The sequence below is a fragment of the Balaenoptera physalus genome (assembly GCF_965194825.1).
Source record: "Balaenoptera physalus genome assembly, chromosome: 2".
Classification (NCBI taxonomy): Eukaryota; Metazoa; Chordata; class Mammalia; order Artiodactyla; family Balaenopteridae; genus Balaenoptera; species Balaenoptera physalus.
In genome coordinates, this window is record NC_138883.1 from 34,855,109 (window position 1) to 34,871,315 (window position 16,207).

The 16,207-nt window shown below is 36.0% G+C and overlaps 1 protein-coding gene across 9 annotated transcripts in view; it reads right to left on the reverse strand.

Annotated features, from left to right (window-relative positions):
• PALS1 (protein associated with LIN7 1, MAGUK p55 family member) overlaps window positions 1-16,207 on the reverse strand; it is a 105,486-nt gene that overhangs the window by 67,299 nt on the left and 21,980 nt on the right. For 6 of the 9 annotated variants that reach the window (XR_014261028.1, XR_014261029.1, XM_082451640.1 and 3 more), the window contains exons 2-3: window positions 7,276-7,353; window positions 448-973 (exon numbers count right to left, since the gene is read on the reverse strand). Coding sequence is in view for 7 of the 9 variants with exons in the window: in XM_082451640.1 (XP_082307766.1) it covers window positions 448-814 (367 nt within the window). In the remaining 2 variants the exon portion in view is untranslated. The remainder of the gene's footprint in view (window positions 1-447; window positions 974-7,275; window positions 7,354-16,207) is intronic. The other 3 variants (XM_082451642.1, XM_082451638.1, XM_082451643.1) reach the window with 3 other exon arrangements.

The following is a 16,207-nucleotide window of genomic DNA, read 5'->3' on the forward strand; positions in this document are numbered from 1 at the left end:
CATTAACAGCCATTAATTAAAGAAAATCAAATCAATGTTAAGCTACATATATTAATTTTATTACTATTTTACAAACCTTAAGGAAATCAGAAATTCAAAATCTGAAAACTACTTTTCAGTAATTTTGATATAAAAGTTTGAGTTTGAAATAAAACGTGAATTTCAAGGCTTTAAAAGTTAGGCCTCATACAGAAATTTTTAATTCAAAGATTAGATACAAAAATTATGTTGTAGTGACTGAACATTTAGGATATGTGCTTTAGCTCTACATGGCTAACAGAAAACAATGGTCATATGGCCTTTCCGAGAAAGGAACTGATCTTGGTCTGAATTCAAATTGCTACTACTTACATTCTCTTATATCCCTCCTCCTTCCTATACACATTTGTGTTAAGGCAAGAGAAACAAAAGCAAAACATTTTCTATTATTCTACTGTTTTTACTTACCTAATATTTTCACAGCATAATGAGGACTTTCTAAGATAATTCCTTCCTCTGTATCAAATATAGGGTTATCTATTCCAGTTTTTGGAGGAATTTGGGCTAGTTTCTTAAGTCTCATGGAAGAATTAAGGTCAAGTTCTTGTTTTTTCCCTTCTTCCTCTCGCCTACGCCTCATGTCCTCCTGTTGTTGCCGAATACGTTCCAACTGTGCACTTCGACGTACTGGCATCATCCTGGTGCCCAAATCTCCAGGGCAGTCAACAGCCATCTCTCGGTGCTTCTGATGTTCCTCTGGTGATGCAAGATCAACATTTTTTACTTCGTTGTCTGATTCCTCAGTAACATGCCCATTCATATGGGATGTTGTCATGGTTATCTATAAAAACCCGTACCACTTTTTATAATTCAATTTTTCCTATAAAGCCAATCTCTTGATTCTGTAGTATAAAATCCATGTTACTTCAAAAAAAAAAAAAAAAACTTCTCACATCACATAATAATGCTATGAAAATGTATCCATGAAGGAAATCTAAGGGGAAAGATGGGGAAAAAAAGTATAAGAATTACAATATAAAAGTAGATTTTTTTACATAGTCCACTTCCAATCTCTATCTCTACACAATATAGAAAATATCTCATAAGTATATAATATTATCTTGCTATACAGATTAAATATTTTCCTTTCATTTTATAGATCTGAGGAAAACAAGTTGTTTCAAGAAAAAAAAGTACCCTCTCCAGTATACTGTTTAATTTTACAGCTAAGAAAAATGATGTATTAGAAAGTTTAGCACAGCAAGAAAATAAGAAGGTTCTGGGTACTAGTTTAGTAGAAAATGAGATATTTAAGGTGTAAAGGTATTTTAATCATCTTTACAGTTGTCTCAACACAATCCTTTATGCTCAATTAATATACATGAGATTGAAATCCCTTCCTAGTTAACTGCTAAAGAACCTGGCATACAGCAAGCCATGTTGTTGACTCGACATAAAGGCAGCACTGTGGGAGACAATTCACCTTTAGGAGTTTATGAGATGAAGAAGATACCCAATGAAAAAGAAATTTTAATTAGCAGCTAAGGCATCTACAGGATAAAACTACCTTAAGTGAGAAAAAGACTATGTCAGTTATCAGTCTTTATAACTGGTGGCAGTAAAAAAAGAATTAGGGTTAATTCTTTATGAGGATTCATTTAGAGAAAACGGTAGTATCTGTTACCACTCAAAAATGTTTTAAAGTCACACTATACAGCAAACAAGAACATATTGGACTTGGAGACCAGAAGACTGAATTTTAATTCTGGCTCTGCTACTTCCTCTAGCTTTATGATTTAAGCCTAGCTTCTCTCTCTGAACCTTAGATTCCTTTGGAAAATTTATTCATAGAATTGTTCTGAGTTTTTTTTTTAAAGATTTTTTTGATGTGGACCATTTTTAAAGTATTTTATTGTATTTGTTACAATATTGCTTGTTTTATGGTTTGGTTTTTTGGCCGCGAGGCATGTGGGATCTTAGCTCCCCAACCAGGGATTGAACCCGCACCCCCTTCACTGGAAGGCGAAGTCTTAACGACCAGACCACCAGGGAAGTCCCCTGTTCTGAGTTTTAAATGAGATAAAGTTTTAGAACTAAAAACTACTTATATTAATTCTTAGTATTAATTTGATTCTCCTATTTTAAAAATCCTTCAACATATTTTAGACAAGAAAAATATTTTACTGGATGACAATGGCTTTTCGTCAAGCTATTTCTTGGGCATAAATAGGCAGATTGTTTATATATGTGCAAACCCACACATTAAATCTAATTAGTCTTCTTTTGCTCAAGACTTTAAAAATATTTACAATAATAAACCTACTACCTCCTTGAGTTGAGTAGCACTCCAGTTAATAGGTTGGTTAGAGAACATGCCAACTAAGCAAAAGCTGAGTTTTCAGACAATATTCCTAATGCCAGCCAATCTTCTCTCAAGCAAACATCTTGTCACAGACTGCTTAACACAAACCCACCTAGACTACCAGGAAAACCACTAGATCAATAATCAGGAAAACAGATGCAAGCTACGTGAGCCACTAGAATTACATTTTCACAAGAATTTTGGTAGATTTTTCTGTCTTCCATCCAAATTATAGCTCTCTGTTTTTTTATAATTATGCGATCTACATAGAAATACCTTATTTACCATTAAATTGCCTTCTTTTTCATTAAAACAAGAGCTATTAGAATTATGTTAGATAGGGGCTTCCCTGGTGGCGCAGTGGTTAAGAATCCGCCTGCCAACACAGGGGACACGGGTTCGAGCCCTGGTCCCTGGTCTGGGAAGATCCCACATGCCCACGGAGCAACTAAGCCAGTGTGCCACAACTACTGAGTCTGCGCTCTAGAGCCCATGAGCCACAACTACTGAGCCTGCATGCTGCAACTACTGAAGCTCGTGAGCCTAGAGCCCATGCTCCGCAACAAGAGAAGCCACGCAGTGAGAAGCCCGTGCACCGCAACAAAGAGTAGCCCCCGCTCGCTGCAACCAGAGAAAGCCCGTGCGCAGCAACAAAGACCCAACGCAGCCAAAAATAAAACAAATAAATGAATTTAAATATTAAAAAAATTATGTTAGATAATTCGTTTTATAATATTGATTATATGCAAATGCAAATTTATCTTATTTAATATTATCATTACAAGTAAGCAGAAATTTATGTAGGAGTTACTGTAGTGCTATGTTTAATTTTAATTTTAAAAATTTAGGAGTATACGTACTTCCAGAAAATTAAAACTCTCAACTTTCTCTATTTACAACATTTATGGGATATTAAAAATCAAATTTAATCATGAGTATTTTTTATTTATATATATGCTAGTCTACAAAAATTATGATCTGAAATGAAAACTTAGCTTAAAAATGATAAGATTGTGTCCATATTCACTGTACTAAATCATGGGGGTGGAAATTACAATCATGCAAGAGAAACTAGGCCAGGTGATCTCAGTCAGAGTTCTCATGCTTGGACTATAATCATGCTTGTCTATCTGGATCTAGGCTTTTACCCTCAGAAAAATTTCTGCAACCTGATATTATTCACTTAAATCTCCATTTTGGTCATCTCCCTTAGAGTGTTCATAGTCCACTGGGAGAGACAGCAAAGAAAATGAATGATTATTCTTCCCAGTTGATTTCTCCTCATTAGATTCTAAATTTGTTAAAAACGGGTCATTTATGTCTTATTTTTATACCTTCCCTGTACTTAACACAATACATGTCATATAGGAAACGTCCATTAAGTATTTGTTCAACTGAACTTAGAAACGTTATAAATTCAGAAGATGGGCTCTAAAATTTAGCCTGTGATAAAGTCATAGCAAACCCTCAAAACATAAGGACGCATTTCTTCCAGCAGTATTTCAAAAAACAACTAAAAATTAGCCAGATAGAACAGTCTGTTCCAGGCAGAGGGAAACACAAGACCAAAAGGAAGGAAGAGCGTGAGAATATGGCACTTGCAGAAGGTAGAATGGAATGCAAAATGGCTGGATGGGACGATGGGAGCATGTCATACATGAATAATGATAAAACTAGAAAGGCAAGCAGGGGGCCAGATGGAGAAGAGTAACAGATGAAAACTTTGACCTTTATCCTGAAAGTAGTAAGAATCATCATAGGATTTAAAGCAGGGACTAACATGATCACACTCACTTTAAGAGAAATATCACTCTGGTAGAAGACTAGAGGATAGACTGAAGGGTGGCAATGAGACCAGTTTGAGGGCAACTGTAAGAAATGGGGTCCTGGGCTTCCCTGGTGGCGCAGTGGTTGAGAATCCGCCTGCCAATGCAGGGGACACGGGTTCGAGCCCTGGTCTGGGAAGATCCCACAGTCCGCGGAGCAACTAAGCACGTGCACCACACTACTGAGCCTGTGCTCTAGAGCCCACGAGCCACAACTACTGAAGCCCATGTGCCTAGAGCCCGTGCTCCACAAGGAAGAGTAGCCCCCGCTCGCCGCAACTAGAGAAAACCAGCACGCAGCAACGAAGATTCAATGCAGCCAGAAAAAAAAAAAAAAGAAAGAAAGAAAGAATTGGGGTCCTGAACTAATTTTAGATAGTGAGAATGAAGAAAAGTTATATTAAAGAAGCATGTAGATTACAGAATTCCTAAAACTTGGTGTCCATATTTCATACAGCAGGGCAAAAAGAAGAGAAGGAAGTAGTAACAGTAGAAGAAGCAGTAGTAGTAGTGGTAACAACAACTACAACATTTACTGAGCACACACATAATTCTATGCCAGACACTACTGCAAGCACTTCACACAGTATTCACTCATTTAATTCTCACTAAAACTCTAAAAGTAGGTCCAAATATGCCTGTTTTATAAATGAGGAATGGGGATTGAAGTAGGCCTTGAAGACAGGATGAAGGAAAAAGAAAGAGGCCATATGAACTAAAGACAGAAAAATAAAAGGTATGGGAAAAGTACAAACAAGGCTAGTTGAACTATAGCAGTCAGTTTGTATAAGAGAATACTGGCTAGAAAATTTGACTGGGTCCAACTTATGAAAGGTCTTAAATATAAGTCCTTAATCTCAAGGCAGTAAGAAAGCCGTCAAAGATTTAGAAAAAAGGGGTGATCTGAACATAAATTTAGTTGAGCACTTACCCCTGGCTAGGTACTAGGGCTACAGAGACAGGATCCCCGCCCATTAGTTTATCTACCAAAATGTCTCACAGAGATCTAGAAATTAATGTGTCCATAATTAAACTCATATTTCCCTATAATCCCCTCTATTCTCCTTGATCCTTTTCCTCCATTCTCAATTCTAATCAATGCCACTATATCTACCCAGTTACCCAAGACCGCACAATGTTTAAGAGTACAGGCTCCAGAGAACCAGACTGCCTAGGATCTAATCCTTGCCTGTTTTCCTTTTAAGTCTCAGCTCAAATACATCCTCCTCTGGATTTCCACAATTTCCCAAAATGGATATGTGCCTCCTCTGAAATCCCACAATCCCTATCACATCTCTGATCAAGCTCGACTACAGCTATTTGTATCTGTGTCTGTCTGCCCCACCAGACTAGAAACGCTTGGAAGCCAGGAACCATGCCGACCCACCTCTGGATCCGTGACACTGCCTAGTATAAGACCAAGCAAACTGGAGGCTTCAGAATATGAACCCAGGCAGTGTGACTTCATGGCCACTATCTTTGGGTCACTAGGTGGACAGCAATGTCATTAACTAAGATGGAGAATTCAAGAGAAGGAGAATTAGATAGAAGGGGAGATAAATTAAAGGGTATTACGGGTTTAGTTTTAGACACAATTTCAAGGTGATTATACGTCATACAGGTAAATGATCTAATCAGCAGGGATCTGTCTTATTGATCTCTATAGCCCTGATAACTAGTTAAGGGATAAACGCCTAATTAACCATATGAGCAAATTACTCCTGTGTTCAGAACAGCTGATGGCTTTCATATTGCCTAGAGAATAGAGTCCAAACTCACAAGGTAAATCCAAACTTTCTAACTGTATCTTTTACTACTTTCCTGTACAAGCCTTCTAAGTTAGCTTCCTCATTTGTGCCTGCCTATCCCATATCTTTCTCTTTCTGCCCAAATGTCCTACGAACTAAGAAATAAGAACTGCTTCTCCTTTCATCTTCTGCTTTCAAGATCTACCACAAATCACTATTCCTTCAAGAAATTTTTCCAGATCACCCCAGTTAAATAATGATCTCACCATACCAACACTCCGAAAGACTTCATAATGCTCACAAGTTAATTCATGAGGTCCATGACAGATTCCTCCAGAATCAAAGAAACATTATGCTGTGTCCCACAGTTTTAGCATTAAAGATAATTATAATTTTTAAACAGGCAAACCATGAATATTCCAGCTCATTTATGTAGTCATCACATAACAATAAACAATGAAAGAGAACCAGTCCAAAGGAATTACTCTGTCACTCTCGGAAAAAAACCCTACAGTCCTTTGTTTGACAATTTGGAGGCTGGTAAATGACTGAACTAGAGAATTACCTCCTTATATGTAAACAAAAGACTGACTTATGCAGATAATATAGTTACAAGCCGCTGGCCCTAAGAGTATTCCTCTCATCTCAATCCTCTAATTATAAATAAATTGTTTTAAAAATGCCTCAAAGGCCCACATTTCAAATCCTAATCAAAGTCCCAGCTTATACCCATCACCCCCAAGGAAAAAAAAAAGAAAGAAAAATTTTAAAAACAAAGCAAAACTCTTTACACATTCCACAAAAGAAGAAAATGAATTTTCAGGCTTGCAGGCCAAAGCTGTTTCAATGCTAACTTTGAACTAGTCGGAGAGAAAGGACTCTGCTTATGTGAACTGAATATAGAAGAAGGGGGTAAAAAGAAGCTAAATAAGCTTCAATAAGTACAAATGATTGAGACTGGGGGGCCTGAAATAGCCTGAGGGATATAGGCCCACTGAAAACTCCACACCAAGAAACAAAACCATTTGTGTGAGAGCTGGGAAACATGAACTGTTAGCAGGAAGACCAGTTTCTATATAATCAGTATACTAACTTTTAGGCAAAGGGAAATGTAAAACATATACTTCATATGCATAAACACAGTCGGTCTACACTAGCATTTAGAGCTCTAGATTTTTTTTTCAATTCATCCTTCCTCCCCTTCTCCCAGGAGTAATGCCCTTTGACCAGCAGCTGGTAAGTCTCATTTTAAGTGATCAGCATTCCTCGGACATTCTAAGAAGTTGCACTATTTGTTTCCATAGAAACAGCTTTGTCAGCTAACACAAAATTCAGGCCAAGAATAGTGAAAAGAACTTACATTATGCAAATTGTAAAGTCCTTGTCTACTATCCTTAGTTCTCTGATTTTTCACAGAACTCAGACTAACTTTCTTACTCTGTAAAACAGAAAAGAGACAATTAATCAAGTGTAAAAGTCTGTAGTGTCTTTTAGAGGGAGGGAATGGGAGAGAAAAGTTAATTCAATATGATATCCAATTCTGTTTGCAGATGACTAGGATTTCTCAGTATAAAGCAATAAAAATGTACACACACCCATCTCTAATGAACATCAATTAAAATCAGTATAAATTACCTGAAGTCAATGATGAGAAAGAGGTAAACATAACTGGTTTAAAAGCTTTTAAAAAAAAGCACAAGACCCTTTTGTAGATTATTTTTAATGACTTTTTTTTTTATCTCTAGGTTAGGCTCAAACAAAAATGCAGTTTTTGGTTTTTTTCTTTGTTTTAACTACAACTTCTGGATCCATTTTAAACCTTATAAATAATTTCATAAAGCCAAGAAAATGAGAAGTTTAGGATCCAAAAAGATTCAAAAAGAATCTGACCACAGTTAATTCAGAGGGGGGAAAGTTGATGCTACATTGAAGACCAAGATAGAAGAGGATCCTGTCCTAATGGGAGATTACATTCTGATAGAGTAAAAGATAATAAAAAGCAAATACACAGTAAGATGAATTCAGAGAAAGAATTATAAAGAAAGTAAAACAGGGTTATACAATAGACAGTGATGTTTGGAAGGGGCAACATTAGATAAGATGGTCAGGGAAGGCCTATTTTAGGAGATGATATTTAAGCTGAGACTTGAATGATAAAAAAAAAAAAAAAAAGTCACTTGTGGGAAGATCCAGAAATAAAAGGGTTCCGGATTGAGGGAACAGAAAGTACATTTTTACATGGATGTCACCAGAATCTCAATTTCAGTATATCCCAAACTGACCTCAACTTCTTCCCTACTATTGTTAATTATAGCACTATCTCCAAGATCTTCCCCAAGCCTTATTATCCAATCAGTTGCAAAAAGATCTGTTGATACCACAAGGTTTTTAGGATCCACTGAAAAAGTGGCAGAATAGCCACCCCAGAATATGCCACTAAAAGATACTGTTAAGAAAATGAAAAGGCAAGCTATAAAAAGGGAGAAATATTTGCAAAATACTTATATTCACTATAAATACTCCTACAACTCAATTAAGTCAAATAAGACAATTGTTAAAAAGAGGCAAGAAATTTGACCACCAAAGATATACAAATGGCAAAAAATAAACATTTAGAAACATATTCAACACCATTAATCATTAGGAAAAATGCTAATTAAAACCACAATGAGATACCAGCATAAGGATAGACAGAAATCTATGGAATAGAATTAAGAGACCAGAAATAAACTCTAACATTTACAGGCAATTGATTATCAACAAGGGTGCCAAGACAATTAAATGGGAAAAAAACAGTCTTTTAAATGGTGCCAGGACAACTAGATATCCAGACAACCACATGCAAAAGAATTAGGTTGCACTCTTACCGCACACCATATACAAAAATTAACTCAAAATGAATCAAAAACACACATGTAAGAATTCTATAAAACTCTTAGAAGAAAACATAGGCATAAATCTTCATGACCTTTGATTACGCAATGGTTTCTTAAGACAGGACATCAAAAGCACAAGCAACAAAAGGAAAACAGATAAATTAGACATGATCAAAACTTAAAACCTTGTGCTTCAAAGGACACCATCAAGAAAGTGAAGAGGCAATGCACACAATGGGAGAAAATGTTTGCAAATCATTTATCTGATGGGGGACTTGTGTGTAGAATATGTAACAAACGCTTACAACTCTATAATAAAAAGACAAATAGTCTGATTTTAAAGTGGGAAGAGGACCTGAATAGACAGTTCTCCAAAGAAAATATGCAAATGGCTTTATTAAATAGGTGCATAAAAAGATATTCAACATTATTAGCCATCAGAGAAAAACAAATCAAAACCATGAGACACCACAACACCCACTAGGATGGCTAGAATCAAAAAGACAAGTGCTGATAAGGATACGGAGAAACTGAAACTCTCATACACTTCTGTTGGGAATGTCAAATGGTGCAGCCACACTGTAAAATAGTCTGGCAATTCCTCAAAAGGCTAAACACAAAGCAATTCCACTCCTAGGTATACAACCAAGAGAAATGAAATATATGTCCAAACAAAAACCTTGTACAAAAATGTTTACAGCAGCATTATTAATACCAAAAGTGGGGGAAAAAAAATCCAAATGTCCATCAACCGATAAATAAAATGTTGTATATCCAAAATGAAATATTATTGGGCAATAAAAAGAAAATACTGATACATGCTACAACACTGACGAACTTTAAAAACAGAATTGAAAGAAGCCAGTCACAAAGGACCACATACTGTAAAATTCCAGTTATGAAATATCCAGAATAGGCAAATCTAGAGAGACAGAAAGTAAATTAGTGATTGCCTAGAGCTGATGGGGTGGGGTGGGGTGGGGGGATTATGGCTAAGGGGGGTACACGTTTCTTTTGAGGGGTGATGAAAAGACTCTAAAATTGATTGTGGTAATGGTCGCACAGTTCTGAATATACTAAAAGTTACTGAATTGTACACTTGAAATGGATGAATTTTACATGGTATGTGAATTATAACTCAATAAGGCTGTTAAAAAACACAATGAAGGGCTTCCTTGGTGGCGCAGTGGTTGAGAATCTGCCTGCCAATGCAGGGGACACGGGTTCGAGCCCTGGTCTAGGAAGATCCCACATGCTGCGGAGCAACTAGGCCCGTGAGCCACAGCTACTGAGCCTGCGCGTCTGGAGCCTGTGCTCCGCAACAAGAGAGGCCGCAATAGTGAGAGGCCCGCGCACCGCGATGAAGAGTGGCCCCCATTTGCCACAACTAGAGAAAGCCCTCGCACGGAAACGGAGACCCAACACAGCCAAAAATAAATAAATAAATAATAAAAATAAAGGAATTCCTTTAAAAAAACAAAAAAACAAAAAAAACCACAATGAAATACCATTACAAACACAGTAAAATGGCTAAAATTTAAAAGACTGACAATACTAAGCTTTGGAGAGGATGTGGAGAAACTGAAACCCTAATACGGGTGAGAACATGAAATGGTAGTCAGTTTGACAGTTTCTTAAAAAGTTAAACATACACTTATGATATAACCCACTGATTCCATATGAGAAATAAATACATATTTTTATTTGTAAAAAAACACAAAGATTTATATGGAATATTCATAGAAGCATTATTAATAATGATAGCTTAAAATTGGACACTACCCAAATGTCCTTCAGCTGGTGAATGGATAAATTAAAAAATGGAATACTATTCAGTAATAAAAAAAAACGAACTACTGATATATGCAACAACATGGATGGCCTCAAAAACATAATGCCAGACACAGGAGTGCATACTGTATGATTTCCATTTGTATGAAATTTCTAGGAAAGGCAAAATTAGTGCTGTTAGAGAAAGCAGTTTGGTGGTTTCCTGGAGCTGGGGATGGGAGCAGAAACTAGCTACAAAAGGAGACAAGGGAATTTTTTTACAGGATGGAAGTGTAATGAAACTAGATGTCAGTGATATCTACACGATATAAATTTAATGAAACTCAACCTGTACCTGTAAAACATGTGAATTTTATGGAATGTAAATTATACCTCGATAAAGTTGTTTTCAAAATTCATCAAATTGAACACTTAAAATTACTGAATTTTAATGTAAGTTACACCTATTGAGCTGATTTTAAATTACACATTTAAAATTGCATCTTATTACATGTAAGTTATATCTCAACAAAACCAATTTTAAAAAAAGACCAAGTCGTATACTGACATCACATACAAAAAAAACCTATTTACTCAATAAATGTTTAACTCAAAGCAAAAACTTTAGTTTCCAACAATGAATGCCCCACACATCATCTTCACAGAGAAGAAATTTAGCTATATCTAAAACTAAGTAAATACAAGTCAAAACTCAAATAGAGTTGACCCTTGAACGACACGGGTATAGGGACGCCAACCCTCTGTGCAGTGGAAAATGTATAACCTACAGGCAGTTCTCCGTATAGGTGATTCCTGCATATCCGCAGTTCTGCATTCATGGATTCAACCAACCATGAATCCTGTAAAACTACAGTATTTACTACTGAAAAAAATCCACCTGTATGTGGACCTGCACAGTTCAAACCCATGTTGTTCAAGCGTCAACTGTATTTGGGCTAGTCATGAAAAGTACTAGCTCAGAAATGACTAGTGACAACAATTTAAGCAAAAACATATAAACTCACCAAAGATTTAATTGAAAAAGTAGTTTTTTTCAATTATTCCTTATGGCGAACTAAACATTATATTTTTAAAATAAAAAATAATATATTTGAAGTAAACTGAATTCAATAGGTAACAACGTAAATTTTTTTAAGCTGCAAAACAGATTTATACAACTGACAAACCAAGCCCCTTAACTTAAGAAAAAGACCAAATGCAAATGTCCTGGGTTTATTTTTTAATGGAACATTCTGACAAGTCCTATAATAATGGCATTTCTAAAATTCTACTTAGTTTATGGTTTAGGTTTCAGATAAACGTACCTTTATTTATCATCCAGATAACTGCATTCCAAAGAAGCCACTGCTATCCTCACAGCTTTAAAACTATTGATATATTTAGAACGTACTATGTCAGATAAATTTGTATAGAATGGAAGCAAAATTCCTTCATTTGAAAAAAATCCTCAAAGTAGAAATCAAATGAGTAAATATTTCGAAGGGAAGTAGGGGTAACATATAACTTAAAGCCACATAAGTCATCTGCTCTCACAGACAAAAAAAAAGAATGGTATGATTCCTGCTCAGTGTAACTGGATATCAATAAGGCAATGTCAATAGCTTAGAAGACACATCTTTCTCAGAGGAAAACTTTCAGAGACTTAGCAGCTTTGAACGTAACTGGCAAAAGTTGTATATAAAACATATCTGCAACAGAAAGATTTAATTTTCAAGTTCCTATTCTCACCCTGTAATTTTAGGCTATACGATTGCCTTGAGACAAAAATAAAAATAAGACAACATGGAAAAAATGGCTGGAAAAATAATGCTGCATTTATCATTTGTTAAACATCTATATCCTAAAATATTCATTTACTAAAGTTTATCAAACATTTATTTATAAATATCACCTTAACTCTTTTTAAAACATTTTTGAATTACAGTGGCTCTCCATCAAGGGTGATTTTGCCTTCCACCTGTCCCCACCAGGAGAATTTTGACAATGTCTAGACATATTTTTTATTGTCAGGACTGGGTTGAGGGGTGCTACTGGCATCTACTTAGCAGAGGCCAGAAATGTTGCTAAACATGCACAGGATAGTGTCCCCACCCCCAAAGAATTATCCAGTCCAAAATATGTCAGTAATGCCAAAGTTGAGAGACCCTGAGTTAAATCAAGCAATCACTAACCCAAAATTGAGGCATTCACTCATTCAGTAATTTTCAATAAGCTTCTCACACTTCCAAGACAAAACTTTAAACAGTCAAACTCCCTTGCTAATAACCACTTAGATTATTTTCACTGATTGTTAGATTATTTTCACTGATTGTGTTTCAACTCTTTTTCAAGTACAGTACTGTTGGTTTCCAAATAAACTGAGGCTGAGAGATGCTTAAATATCATCTAGTGTTTTTCAAAATGTTCAGGAAAGGATTTATTTCAAGAGTCATCTTGGCAGTGGATGGAAAGAGCAGAAGCTCATTTTTGTCATTCTTTTTAAGGTTCAAGGAATAAAAGTTCTGCTAACTTAAATGTTTAAATAATAAAACCTTTAATCTCATGAATTACTCTTACTTTACAAATCATAAAGTAAGGTCCAGAAAAATTTAAGTCACTTGACAAAGTGGCAGAGCTCAATAAATCTAGAAATTCAACAAGGTAACGATCGCCAACAGAATATCAACAGAGTAAATGGAATAAAAACTATTGCCAAATAAATTGCCCTGTATTGCATACCAGAACCTGAGTGGGAAAGCAAATACAATTTCAATAACATATTCCAGCATATGATACACTACCCCCCACCCGACACCGGCATCAAATGATTACCATCTGGCCAGAGACTAAACATGCATCTAAAATGATATTTACATTAAGAGTGGCACAAACAAGACTAAAAAATTGTTTAGACAAAACATTTAATGGTCAAGCTAGTATTATTTACTGATTCTCTCTGTGTCCTGAACATTGGGTTACCAAACTTTATACAGTTAATCCTCAAACAGTTCTACAAGTTTAAGTACTACTGTTATCCCCAATGACAAAAGGGAAGACAGATTTAAAGAAGCAAAGTATTTTGCCCAAAGAGCACCTCAACATAAATATTCAACAACTGTAACGTGCACTTTTATGTATATGGTTTCAAGTCCTCTGTATCATATAATCCTTACAACATCCTTATGTGGTATTTTACAGAGGACAAAAGTAGAACGATTATTTAAATGGTTTTGAGTAGCAGTGATGGTGATAGCGGTTAGTATTAATGGAAGTAAAAGCAGTAGCACTTCTTGCCAGGCAGGGTGCCAAAAATTTCACATATATTATTCACATTCAATCCTTCCAACTCCTCAAAGTTATCCTCAAGTTTACAGATGTGGAAAACTAGTATGAAGAGGTTAAGTTGCTTCCCAAGGTCATAAATCTAAATGACAGAGCCAAGACTCATACCAAGTCTGTATGACTTCAGAATAGAAGCTCTTCACTCCTGCTATTACTTTTATCTAGTCTTATCCAATACGAAGAGGAAAGAAAGAAAACTTCTATTGATTATTCTCAGTTTAGCGTTTTGAACCTTCCTTCACTTTGTCCATAGAGAGTCTCTCTTTTAACCAATGAACTTCTATGAAAAACATACTTGCAGCTCCAAATACCTAATAGCCCCCTCTTGCTTTTTTATGCCTAAAACTTAGCTTTGGCCATAATTATTCCCAGGGACCGATGGGACTACATAATGAACAATCATGCACCATTTTCCTTTACAAATCTGGATAGTATCCTGTTACAGTAGTACCTTGCAATATTAAGAACTGTTGGAGGGGACTTCCCTGGTGGCGCAGTGGCTAAGAATCCGCCTGCCAATGCAGGGGACACAGGTTCGATCCCTGGTCTGGGAAGATCCCACATGCCGCAGAGCAACTAAGCCAGTGCGCCACAACTACTGAAGCCCGCGCACCTAGAGCCCGTGCTCCGCAACAAGAGAAGCCACAGCAACGAGAAGCCCGTGCACTGCAACGAATAGTAGCTCCCACTCCCTGCAACTAGAGAGAGCCCGTGCACAGCAATGAAGACCCAATGCAGCCAAAAATAAATATAAATAAAATAAATAAATTTAAAAAAAAACTGTTGGAGGAACAAGAAATCATTTTGTTAACCAGATAATAAGCTCCCTATATAGTATGTAATATTCTGCAGTGAAAAGTATTGTTTTTTTTTTTCAATTCAGTGGGAAAATTCTCCATTTGCTTATATCAAACACAAAATTGAAGATATGGTGGTCTTTGGAGATATTCAAGACCACACACTCATAGTAGGAATTGGTTAAAAGCCAAACAGTATCAAAGATATCAAATGGTTGGTTACTTGAACCGCCCCATTATCACCTTCAACAACTTGGTAATGAAAGATTAAATGTATCCAAAAGGTTAAGTAAAGCTTCTGAAAAAGGCACTAAGACAAAAGGTAATTTACAACATTTTCAAACTGACTAGAAACGGATTTTTAAACTTGTGGGATAAAATTACTTGCAATATGGCTTTTCAGTAATATTGCTACCAATCAAGGATATATATGGCCTAGTTGGAGAACAAGAACCGTCTCTGATAAGGAACAGAGCCAGTGTAAGAGATAGAAGATAAAGCCAGAACTGACTCTAAATGCAAGCTAAATTGTTTAATTTTCTCCTGCAAGCAATGGGAGACTATGGGTTTCTGAGTTTTAAAAGAATCAAAAAAAGGTTTTTTAGAAAGTTAAATCTTCTCTACACTGTAACCAGAGTTGACTAGGGAAAATGTAAGTAGAGAAGCCAATAGAGACAATGTTTTAATACTTATGCATGGTAGGATAAAGGAAATAGGAGAAGAAAGGAAAAGGGATAATTTCAAACAATGCTGATAACAAAGGATGATTTGACAGGCTTCGGAGACCAGGAACCAAATACGATTATAAAATACTGAGCGTGACAATTGAACCTGGCAGAAATTATGGGACCTTAAAATAGGAAAATTCAGAGAATAAAGTTTCTCTCCCTGGAAGGGAGAGAGCAAGGAGGGGGGAGGATTAGAAAGACGATAAATTCCATTTTAGAAGTATTGCATTTCAAGTGGGAATTCTGTCAGGCTGTTAACTGTTAGACAGAGAACCAAAGGCTAGAAATGAAAATTTGTAAGTGATTTCATATTCACATCTTGCATTTGTAAAGCTTTTCAGTTTCCACAGTAATCCAAGCACATTATCTCATTTGATCTCCACAGGTGCCCTGAAAGTTAAGCAGGTCAGATATCCCCATTTTCCAGAAGATATGCAAGGACTACACGTTAAGTCAGAGCTAGAAGTACTAGAATAGGAACTAAAATCCAGATGAGTGAAACTTTATGTGGATCCATAGTGCTAAATTAGCTGTATTTCTGTAAGACAATACCATACTGACTATAGGCTTCCTTTCAAAAATCACATAATTACATCATTCTTTTACCTTTACAATATGATTATAGAAAATTCATCTTTTCTCCTCAACTGAGTGCTTCATAAAATGAAGTTTAATCTGGTAATTAATTTCACTGTTACATGTGTTAAGAGACTACAAAGTTACTGTAGTGCCAGATTGCGGCAGCAAAACATCTATTGCTCAGTTTCTAAATACTCAGT